This window comes from Glarea lozoyensis (assembly GCF_000409485.1).
Source record: "Glarea lozoyensis ATCC 20868 chromosome Unknown GLAREA18, whole genome shotgun sequence".
Taxonomy (NCBI): Eukaryota; Fungi; Ascomycota; class Leotiomycetes; order Helotiales; family Helotiaceae; genus Glarea; species Glarea lozoyensis.
In genome coordinates, this window is record NW_007360992.1 from 606809 (window position 1) to 618838 (window position 12030).

The 12030-nt window shown below is 46.6% G+C and overlaps 3 protein-coding genes across 3 annotated transcripts; 1 reads left to right on the forward strand and 2 right to left on the reverse strand.

Moving 5' to 3' along the window:
- Positions 1-3187: 3187 nt before the first annotated feature.
- GLAREA_12437 (uncharacterized protein) lies at positions 3188-5435 on the reverse strand (the record flags this gene model as incomplete). The annotated part of the gene is made up of 2 exons (XM_008083219.1): positions 3188-5270; positions 5323-5435. 2 exons carry the CDS (start codon positions 5433-5435, stop codon positions 3188-3190), a joined length of 2196 nt encoding a protein of 731 aa, XP_008081410.1.
- Positions 5436-6895: 1460 nt separating this feature from the next.
- GLAREA_12438 (uncharacterized protein) lies at positions 6896-8665 on the forward strand (the record flags this gene model as incomplete). Its single annotated transcript, XM_008083220.1, has 1 exon — positions 6896-8665. One exon carries the CDS (start codon positions 6896-6898, stop codon positions 8663-8665), a length of 1770 nt encoding a protein of 589 aa, XP_008081411.1.
- Positions 8666-10208: 1543 nt separating this feature from the next.
- Positions 10209-11897, reverse strand: GLAREA_12439 (uncharacterized protein; the record flags this gene model as incomplete). Its single annotated transcript, XM_008083221.1, has 4 exons — positions 10209-11064; positions 11113-11317; positions 11366-11677; positions 11732-11897. 4 exons carry the CDS (start codon positions 11895-11897, stop codon positions 10209-10211), a joined length of 1539 nt encoding a protein of 512 aa, XP_008081412.1.
- Between the last annotated feature and the right edge of the window lie 133 nt (positions 11898-12030).

The following is a 12030-nucleotide window of genomic DNA, read 5'->3' on the forward strand; positions in this document are numbered from 1 at the left end:
CNCCCAAACACAAGGTCTTACACGCCTGGTCGTTTGATATACTCTTACATTTCCTCATCTCATGGGATGCTGAGTTGAAACCCTTCTTTGAGACGGTGGTCGCTTCTGTGAAGAGATGGTTGCGTCTTTAAGGGGGGAAGACAACAAGAATCCCGAGGTTAGGGAGTGTGCATGGGAGAGATGAAGAGAGCGCTGATGCTTTTCCCCTAGCCCGTTTTCTTTATTTTGATTCATTCTATGATCATCCCAGAGTATATTACTGACCAATCATCCAGACCCAACAAAAATGATGGAGAAAATCATAGCTAAAACTATCATAACCTATTACGGGCTTAGATAGAATTCGATATATATATGTCAGAAAATCCCATCTTCTTCTTCTTCTTCTTCGTAGTTCTTCGCTTCTTCACTTTGACTCTACCCTTTAATCTCTCTGGAGAGATCTTGGCCGTACCCGGGTTTTGCTCTTGTTGGTTGCATCCAAAGCATATCCACATCCTCCCATCCGCACCATCCTACAACTCACCTCTAGGGTAGACGTCACAACATCTCTCAGGCAGACGACGATTTTTCACGACGGGCTGGGAATGCTTTTTACTATAGCACTATAGTGTTATAGTGGTGAAAGACGGAGAACTCGACTATGACGGAAGAGAGCTCTTATCGGACTCTGACTGGCCGGCCCCTTTTGCGTGTCCACCAGACGTGGCAAAAGAAAACATGGCATTCACGGATTTCAGGGCCGGAGTGCGTCAGCTCGAGTCGGGTTCTTGGGGATATAGGTACTTAATAGCGGATCGAGGAGGTGGGCGGGAGATTGGGAGATGGGATTTTGCTGGTCAGGATGGAGCGGGTTTGAGGAGGTGTGGCGGAGATATGGGGAGGGTTGTGCATGTTGTTGTGGTGGGGATCGATGATTGTAGATGGGATGTTTGATTCGGTGGGGGAGAATCGTTGTCTGCTTCGCCAGCGCCGTCGCGGGAGTGGAAGTCGTTTGGGGGGGGGTGGAAGATAGATTGGGGGGGATGGGGATGGAGAGGGGTGGAGAGGGATGAAGTATTATGTAGATATTTTTGTTTTACACTATGCCCTTTTCCTACCTCACAAACCCGTTACGTGGCGTACTGGGATTACAGTAATACCGACTTGTCCTAGCTAGTAGACTCGCGGATCTAGTGAGGTGAGCAGACGTCTAGCTACTTCGTTTATTAGTAGATCCGCTTCACCTGCCTATGATATCGCTATCTGAGACCCTAGAGCTCGGCGTATAACCCACCACGTCAAACAAATTATCCTATATCCATCTAATATACGCGACGAACACTATAATCGGGATTTCCCGAAATCGTAGTTTAGGTCAACTAACCCGTTTTATGGAATACGTAGGGATAGAGGAGTGTGTTATATGCTATAAGGTAAGGGGTTAGAGATGTTAGGCTTTCGTGGAGATTGCGTGGTTTGTTCCTTGAATGGGGTGCTGATATATGGGTGGTTGGTATACTGTTTGTTGAGCGGTTTGGTGTTGGTGGTGGTGATGTGTGTGAGGGAGATTTTCGCGGGTGTGTGGGTTTTTGGGAGGGAGAAAGGATGGGTTTGGGGATGGCTGGGGCTGTGCTGCTTTTGGGAATGGGAGGGGGTTTGAAGAAGTGAGGTTTGAGGGAGTTGGGGAGTTGGGGATGGGTGGTAGTGAGGCAGAAGTTTAATTATTAAGTGAGATGGAATTCGAAGGGGCGAGAAAGGAAGATGTTTGACTAAGGTAAGGAATTAAATAGTAGCGATTTACTATCCCTTCCACCTTTCCGCCCAGCGCTCTAATTATTTAACGAATAACAGGGTAATCTATATATTAAAGTAAATAAGTAAATCCTTAAAGCTCTTCTATTAGCAACTGTCTAAAGGTGGCCAAATGTAATACTTTCCGCGGTAAAAAGCTTGAATTACTTCTTTTGGTCCCCGGAGCGGAAAGGTATATCGAGAAGGTAGAAGGGATACGTTTCTAGAGAAATTATTAAGAGGTAGTAGATTTCTTACATTAAGGTTTCTAGGTTTTATATTTACTAGAATAAGATTTGAAATTATAAGGTTATAGCGAATTTAATTTAATTTTAGAATTTATATTATATAAATATTAGATTATTAATAGAGTGTTTTTCTTACTAGTTAATAGAGAGATAAGCTTTTTTTAGAAATTCTAGAAAAATAAGAAGTTAAGAATACGAGAAATGTTTATTTTAGAGATTAGAAAATAGAGAGAGAGTATATAGAATACTAGACTAGAAACTCTTACTATCTACCTTATTCTTGTTTTAATAATATCTATAGTAAGAATATATAGAGAATTTACTTCTCGAATATCTATCTTAGATAACTAGAATCTAGAATTTATAGTTTCTAGATTTGATTTTCTTTAATATACTCTTTCTTTACTAAATATTTTATAAAACATTTAGAAGAGATTTCTCTCTATTTCATAAAACGTTATAGAATAAGTTATAAAAGACGAAACTAGATTAGAATATAAATCAAGGAGGCTTTCATCTTAAATAAAAGGATTGGAAAAGGTATATTTGAAATTATGCCTCTATGTAAATGTTTCAAAAGACAACGAAGATTATGTGTAATAAGCATAATTCTAATAAAATTGTAGCTTTAAAGTTTACGCACTATCGAATGTGTATTGTCAATCACTTAAATTATCATGTCGAGTCTAGCTGATGCTTGATTACCAATATACCAAACTACACGGCAAAAAGGGGGCGTTGAAAACAAGCATCTACAGCTATCATCCTAGATCACACAATTGAGAAGACGACTTGTACAGATATAGGGTAGATGAGTTGGCACGGCTTATAATTTTACTCGATATCCTTCCGTGTAATTTCTGCCCCGCATGATGCTCCATACCAAATTTTCTCTCGACAGCAAAACCTTTCAACATCTTTGATCTGTACTCATTCGGCACACTCCTCATGTCATGTCGGAGCATGATACATATTACATCCAATCTCGACCGACCCTAAACAAAACAAGAAATAAACAGGAGCCATAGAAAAAGCTCGAAAAACAGGGTAAAGCACCTCCCTAGCGCGAAGCTAAAGGGAGGAACGTATTTAAGATCATCCCAGTCCATCCCCCACAGAACTCCCTATCCCCAACCTCTCTCCCCATCCCCCACAAACATACCACCCTACCTCTTCCTCCTCTCCCTCTCCCTCTCCCGTCTCGAATGATGTTCCCTCTCCCTTGGATCCTCCCGTCGTCTCACACTATCCCGATGTTTCCTCGGTCGTGCGGCTTCCGCTTCTTCGCGCGTAGGCAGCGTGATCTCACCGCCGTCATCCTCGTCGAATACCGGTGCGCTGGAGCGGTACGTGTAGTCGTCGGCGGTGGGGGGGTGGTAGGATGTTGTGTCTGCTGCTGGGGTTGAATAAGGCGCTGATGCTGTGGATGAAGAGTAGCGTGCTTGTGCTGTGGATGGGTATGCTGATTCTCCTGCTCGGGCAGTGGATGAGGAGTAGGGTGTTGATGAACACGATGATTCTCCAATATGGCTACTCGAAGTGGATTTATACGTTTCTTCCCTCGGCGTGGGATTAGGATCTGAATCCACGTCTTCATCCGCGGGATACGGATTAGGTGTGTATTGCGATGTTGACGGCTCATCGCCATGGTAGCTGCTTGACGGATACGGTGGCTGCGTGGTGTAGTTTTCTGGATCCCGGGATGCGTCGCTGCGCGGTGAGAATCTGGCGTTTGAGCTTGAGCCTTCGGTGCTGGAGTAGGTGCTTGTTGATGGGATGGCGGTGGATTGATAGCGGTTTTCGAGAGGACTGCTGGGTGAGGTGGTGTAGCGAGAGTCGGAGACGATGGGAGGTGTGTAGCCCGCTGTATCAGTAGCCTGTGTGCCATATCCAGTGCTGGATCCCGCGATTGGTACTCTGTAAGTATCACCGCCGTAACCACTGGGCTGTGATCCGAAGCTGCTTGTTCGGTCATGCATGGATGGACTTGAATATCCGCCACGAGTATCCGCGTCGTAGGTTTGACTACCGCTTGCAAATGCTGTTCCAACCCCCGCAAGATCAGACGCGTCTTTATGCGGATTGACGTCTGTTTCTCTGGGGTAATTGACCTCCTCATAATAGTCCAGGAGAAGCTCTAGCGAGTCTCGATCCAGAAGACCTACGTCCATGACTTTGACGTTCGTTTCAACCGTATACATACAACCGTAATTGATGAGTGAAGGATCTTTGAGAGGATCGGCGTTTTTGGAAAGAATAACTTTCAGGGCCTTTTTGGTGATTTCTGGAACACTTCTCGGTCGTTTCGAACTGTAAATGGGGCCATGCTCACTGATATCGATCTCTGGTTTCTTAAACCCTTTCCCCTCATACGATGTCACAGGAAGACAGGTACAAGACCTGGCTCTCTGTTTCACAACCACAAACCTTCGGATTTTTGTATGAACCTTCTCTCCATATTTAACATAACTGGTAAACGTTTCGTTATTGTTGGTCATTCCAGATGCCGGCACGGTCCACAATGTACTGAAGACTCTTCCTGCCTGAAAGAACTTTTTGTAATCCTGATTTCGAACTTTGTATCTCGAGTCGAGCTTTTCTCTGTCCCCAGAAGTTCCGGCAACGTATCTGTGTGCTGGTGACTGGGAGGTTCGGTGATCTGTTTGCGGCATTGAATGCATATCTCCGCCACTTTGGCCTCCGTAATTGGAGCTATATTGCTGAGACATGTTCGGAGCATTGCTCGTTTTGTCGTAAGAGTAGCCCACGCTCGGGTAGCTTGTTTGATTCTGAAATGAAGGATTAGTTGTGGCAGTACCGTATCCTGTAGACACGGTATATTTGGTCGTGGTGGGCTCATTTAGAGTCATTGAGTTCATCTGTGCAGCCATGGAGACACCTGACGGTAAATCAGATGGAGAAGATGGCCCCGACATAGAATATCCCTGGGAGGGTTGATTGCTGGTGGCCGGCCCTCCATGATAACCGGCGGCCACTGGTTGGGCATAGTCATAGCTACTCGATTGACCCTGAGGATTTCCATAACCACCTTGGGTGTGGTAACTACTCGATTGTCTTTCCTTTCCAGACGATCCAGCCGTTGGGTATGCTTGCCTTGAATCCCATTTTGAATCTCTTCGTGGTTGGTGCGAAGAAGAATAGGACACCGATTCTCGTCTATGTGGTGTTTTACTCGAAGATCGTTTTGAAGAGGAAGTGTAGCTTCGAGGAACGTTGGAACTTGAATAACTATAATTGAAAGTAATTAGAATCGTTGCTTTGGAATTAAATCTTCCATTACCTACCTGCCATGTTGGGTCGACGAAGAACTTTGGCTTTGCTGCCACTCATCTTCATATCGTCGAATATTCCGTCCCGCTTGGCTCCGTTAGCTTGTTGTACGTAGTCAGTCATCTAGGGGAATATCCATACTTTCATCCCTCGAATTCACATACCATCGACTCGTCTCTGTCTCCCAATGCCAGTCCTGGGGAGCACTCGACATTACTGAGTCATGGTCGTCACGTATGACTGATAAATTGACAACAGAGTTGCTGTGGCAAGTCGTCTATTAATCCAGGAAGGAGCTCTGGTTTGCCTGCGGCTCTTTTCTTGCGACATAGTGAGTAGGTGGGGTTACCAGACTCATCAGTGAGCGGACCACGTCGTCTTGCAGGCCTGGAAGGCGGGGATGTTCAAGAGAGGATGCACAGTACTCAAGCAGATGCGAACATTTCGGGGTGGGGGAGCTTACCGTTTGGCTGCTTTCTATAGTATTTCGCAGTCATCTGATAGGTGAAGCCGTCACATGCCAGGACTGTTATGGTCTTCGGAAGGAGAGCAAGCAGCGGATAGGATATCGCCTGGGGAAAAGACGAGGTCAGAGTGGAAGAGTGGGTTTAGAGTGGAGCGGGTAAACGCAAGACGGAGATGGCGAGAGTACTGGCCGCATTGTGTGCGAACTCCTCGATGATAATGGTACTTGCTGTACTTTATCGTATGCAAATGCAACTGTCGAGGACTAGGCTCCCCTTATTACTTTAAAGTACCGATCGATTAACTTCTGCGCTCGGTTCAGCCTGCGGCATGAGACTAAGCACCCCAAGAGCTCCATAGAGTAGAGATAGATTGTAACGGTGCAATGCTTATCTGCTTGCTATGGATGAAATCAGTGCCATAGTTATTAAATAATAAGTACCGGAGTGAGAGGAGGTGTTCTTACCATTCTCCGAGTCCATCCTTGGGAATAATCTAGTTGCCGGTCCAAGCGAGTTAATTGACTTCTAGAACTCCCTGAATTTTTCGGGGAATCAGATTCAGGGAGCTGGCAGGTCCAGCTTCAGATTCCAGGCCCGATTTGTAATTCTGGAATGCACTGACATGCAGCCCTGCCGCCGAATGCACGCTGGAGATCCTCGCCAACCCACGCCTGAGCGTTTCTTCTTCGCTTCCCTGTCATCCCCAGAGACACGTTGTGACGCCAACGACAAGGGCCACGCTGCTCTCTCTCCCCATGCAGAGAGACGTGCATGCTGCAACTCCAGGCTTGGGGAAGGAATATGAGGGGAAGTTGCGCTGTGATCTATTCGACGTGAGGCTCTGTCCAGCGTTCATCTGGGGCGTGGCTTTCGCTCTCTCATCCTCATGTCAGCTCAGCGAGTGCGAGCGTAACAGTGGCACATCCCGTTTCAGGCGCTGTACCTCCTCCGTCCGCCTCACTTACGGCTGCTCAAATTTCGGGGATATTGCCAGAGTGGCAGCCCGCCGTCCGGAATACGTGAACATGACGACCTCTTGAATTATCACCACCCTTCTCTCAGGTACCTGCACTACATTCAACTAAACACAACACTGATGAAGGAGACCTGGTTTCCATGGCAGATGGCACCAGACCCAGGTCCAGCAATTGCTCTCAGACCTACGCGATACATCATCCACCTCTTGTCCTCGAGACTCTGCGACTGCCCGCAAGAGAGTCCGCAGCATCCCTTGATCTAAGCTGTAGTCTGCCGACTGTCTCGAGGACCAAGAATGCAAACGAAGCGCGAGCGGTGAGAGTTGTTCCTGACTTCGATAAAGAAGGGCACCTTTCTCAGCCGTTGGAAGGAGCAGAGCTGGAAAATGAGTACGAAACTGGGCTGGAAAACAGAGAACATGCAATGGTTGAGCCGAGAACTCCTGAGGCAAAAAGCAGACATAAATCATTCACATCTTCTCCAAACGGATCAGCGACTCCACGACCGACTCAGCATCCCATCACCACCCCTCGATCCATACCAAGAAGTCCAGTGGGCAACAAGACACCACCACGACAAGACTCTTCCTACTTCTCGAACCAAGAGCACAGCGATGATGATAATTCAATGGCAGGCTCCAATCTCGGGGTACGGAGAATGAGAAATCGACATGAGATATCCCTTCTTCGCGATAAAGTCCAGCGGACGCGGCGCATGGTAAGAGGCCGCAGAGATAAATTGTCGGTGTTGCGAGAGAATTTCCGAGACGCTGCAGACGTGTTGATGAGACGTGTCAACCGGACCGTGGCTTTTGGGTCCATTGAAAAAGAGCTAGGACCCGACCTTGAGCAGCTGCGGAAAGCGCAAGACGCGCTTGGACTAGCAGAAAACGAGTACGATGATTTTGAAAGGCAACTTGAACAGGAGGAACGACAATTGGAAAATGAAGAAATCTTTTTCTATGATGCTCGAAGCTCATCTCCATCGGAATCGGGTATGGACGTGGAGTCCTCCTTAGGCCAATATGTTCCACGAGAAACGGAGTCGCCATTTCCTAATTCGGACGATGAGGAGTCGGAACATGATCCTGTGCAAGAATATTTACGAAAGATGGCAGAGGCGCATTACACAAGAGAAGACTTAGATGCGCTTGAAGAAGACGCGTATCGTTTCTCCACAGATGTCGAGTTCCGTGACAAGCACGACGTCTGGCTACCCGAAGAAGCAACGAGTTTTCTTTCCGATTACCCCAAAAGACATGTTGAAATTGAGTCGAGTTTGCAAAAAGTTGAAGCTGAGCTGTTCGCACTACGCACGCTATGTATCAAAGACGGTTTGTTTGCTGAGGATGAACACGTTTATCAACCACACGACGCACTGCTCGAGGATGTATGGGATTCAATATACGACGCCGAAGACCGCTCGCCGCTTCGTCTGGCATCGTCTCAGGTCTTACTCAAGGAGAAAGAAATCAATTATGAAGACAAGAGAATTTTTGTGAACCATTGGATACTTAAATGGGTACAGGATTCAACTTATGAATGCCTGCTTCTAAAATCTTGGATCTTCTCAACATGTCTAGAACGATTAGGAAGCGACGAGGGGCTTGAACACAACTGGGCGAGACTCGCACTAGAAAACTGGGATCTGGACGAGGCAGGATCACACGCAGACGTATTCAACAGTGCCAGTATGCTAGACGTGATCGCTGGAGAGACGAGGAGAATCAACGCGAGTATTGGGATATCCGACTTTTCTGGGTCTTCTTGGAGAAGTTCAGATATCGATCTTGATGACAATCCGAAATTGCAGCAACCTCCTGCAAGCAGCGAAAATGGGTCATTCCATACCAAAGAAACCTCCGTTTTAAGTGAGGGAAAGAAGCTAACGAGGTCTGCGAGCCTGTAGCAAGGAAACTACTGACTTCAACATCCCATGAATTTTCCCGAAGCCAACATCAAAGATACTTGTTTCTCCGCAAATTTCTGTGTTCATTTCAACATCAGCAAACACTATTCTAAACATCACTATCAAATTATCGCACCCCATTACCACCAACACCACCATCAAACACTTACCACCCACCACACAAACGAAACAACCTGTAAAACCACCAACAACATGTTTACACACTCGGACCTCCAGTCCCGGCCAGGGAGAGGGCCATACGTCTTTCATCTAATCTCTCCATCTCCTAATTCCAACGAATTTCCTTTGTACAACCACAAATCTCTAGCGAAACGGGGTCACAGCACAATAGACTGCACGAGCAATTTTGAGAAGGAACAATGATATCTATGTACACATATTTGCAATTGGGAATTGGGATATAGGAAATCTGCTGTGGGCGTTTTCGGAGGTTCTTTTTGATACCCGCGGTTTTTGGCATTTTGTATCTAGTAGATAGCGGAATTGAATATATGCAGATAACGTTTCGTAAAACTGAAAGCAAAATTTGTGAGTCTCAGCCTCGAGCCCTTTCCAGCCGCGCGACATGCTCATGGTTCTGGGATTAAATCTGAAATGAGCTGTCATCTCGCCTCTTACCGCTCTTCGAATCGGTGATCATGATTTCGGTTGTTCAAACGCTAGCTTCGTCCCGCGATGTGGCGTCTGGGGTTTAGAAAAGCTTCGATCATCGTATTTTAAGCGGCGGTGGGAGGGTGGAAAGGGGGTGGTTTTTGGGTTGGGTGGATGTGGGTCTAGCTTTGAGATAGGCGAGCCTTTTAATATTTTGGAGACCGGTTCTCTTAGGTCGAAATTATTGCGGTTGGCAGGTGTAGAAGTGTGGAAATGGCAAATAAATGACTGATCTTCGATGATTATTTGATCACTTGTTACCATTGGCTTACCGTATTGATGGTGTGGGAAGGCTGCAAAAACAAATGCAAGCTACCGGTAAATAATTCGCGGCAGCGACTAATAGGTCTGTCATTAAAACTAATAGAACGTGCTGCATATTGCAGCATCAAGGAGTGTCCAATCCAACCTTGAAAAACAGATAAATGAAACTGTGCTCAAAAACCATAGCACTGTCGATTTCGAGTCGGTGAAGAATCGTGGCTGTCGTTACTTGGTTATTTCTAGCGAGTTGTCGCGCTAGTTTCAGTGTGAGTTATCGTGGTAGCAAGACATATTGAATTCGTAGCTGCTGAAGTATCCCAATTGGAAATGTGACAAATGAGATTCATTGCTCATAGCCAAAGAAGTTGAAAGAGCATCCAATCAAGAGAATTCAGAAAAGAAAACGTAGATTTGTGGCCAGCACGAAAAGGTCGATGTTGATGGAACATTGACGGCATGAGTGATTCTCAACCTTGTGTTAACAAGGGAGATCGGGTGGTGGTCTGCAAAGTGCAGGACCTGGTTTCTCCATGGCTAATGGATGCTGAGCTAAGTCTGTTAGTTTGAATCATTGTAATTCTCTTTGTTGGAGTTGCGTACTTAGTATTTAATCGTCGTAAATATCATCGTGGTGTTCGTAGCTTTCGTAATGTGACGGAAGTGGGCCCTCGTCACGATCTTGCTGGCTATCGTTCGAATCTGCGTGGCCGATATGTGCTCCAGGAAACAATGATGTATTAACCGCATATGTTGCAGTGGTGGCATACATTGATGTATCGCTTCCATATGATCCAGAATACGCTAATGTATTAGCCCCATATGCTGCAGGATACGCTGACGATGTATGCCCGCCCTGTTGAGTCGTGGTGCTATAAGTAACCGTGTACGGCGCTGGGGTGCGTGGCTGCTCATAATAACCTTGCCCAGAGCTGCCTTGCTGACTAGACCCAGCATTGTTGGTGTTGGAGGTAGTTACGTTCCGGAAACTGGCTCCAGCGCTGTAATCACCATACGCAGTCGAAGACCCGCCAAGCCCTGTTGCATTGGAGCCACTATTCTCATATGCTGAACTACCACGCCCTGATGCGGTAGATGACATTTCATGATTTGGACCTTCGTCATAGGTGAGAGCCGCACTAGTCCAGCTCCTGAACTCGTTCAGCTGTGGATGGATCGAATTATAATTGGCGACCACCAGCCAGGTCCAGTCCGGGTGAATTCTCCCAATGAACTTGACCTTCACATTGTATTCGATGGTGTATATCTTGGCATAGTTAAGTCTAGAGGCGCCATCAAGCCTATAGTTGGGTTTATCTGGTACCATTTTGATAGGTTCCCGTTTGAGTAGATTTTCCTCGCCAGGAAGGGGTTTTGGTGGATATTCGCCGGTATAGATCATAGTATGATGATCAGCATGCACACCGTGCTTGGTGAGCCCTTGATTGCCATATGTGAGAATGGGTCTATTCAGTTCAGTAAGTTATTTTCTTATTGAAGTGCTGGATACTTACAGAGCACTGCAATGACCATCCGACGGCTTGACAATGAGAAATCGGCGTTGTTTAGCAAAATGGTCTTTCCCGTCTGGGCCATGTCGACGCTCGGCAGTAATGACTGTGTTGCTTCCTCTACTACCTCCGCCGCCTCTAGGTTCTACCCAGTTCATTACCAAAACCTTCCCTTCTTTGAAATCTCGTTGCCTGTGAACCTTGTATTCTTTAGAAAGTTAGCCTTAGTATGTGATTCCACAATTCTTTTTCATACCCGGTCCCCCTAGAACATTGTTCTCGTATGTCTTTTCAGGGTGCCGTGTGCGGATATGTTTGCCCAATTTAGAGGGTTTAACAGGCAGAGCATCATTTAGACTGGTGTTTTGCAGACCATGCGCTAGATTTTCAAATTCGTTTGGGGGTGCATCCAAGGTATAATTCTTGTCTGATGGCGAATGGGGAGACTCTGCGATCGGGGATGAGACCGTTGTATCCTCAATTGGTAGAGAAGCTGCAGTATTTGGGATGGGCCAAGAGGCTTCATCATTTTCTCCATAGGGAGGATCATATTCGTCCTGCCAAACATCTGTCACGTAAAATCAGCTTTGCAGCCTCGTGTGACCTATTCAGGGAGCAATACCAGGGGCAGTCTCGCGACTAGAGATTCTTCGCCCGGACTGGTCATCATACTTCCACTCCGACCATGGTGTCGGATATTTTCGTGAGGAACTTCCTGTTACATCATTCCTATACGACTGGCCTCTCGACGGTCTTTTGGTGGTTTTCGAGTTCCGTCTATGAGACATGTTTTGTTGTCTAGATTCCAACTCCCCAGGATGCGAGTATCCGCTCCATTAAGCTCGTGCTCGCCTTCTTAAGGGAACCGGGCCATTGGCAAAAAGGACCCGTCCGTTGAGCCTCATAGCCCAGAGGTCTGCA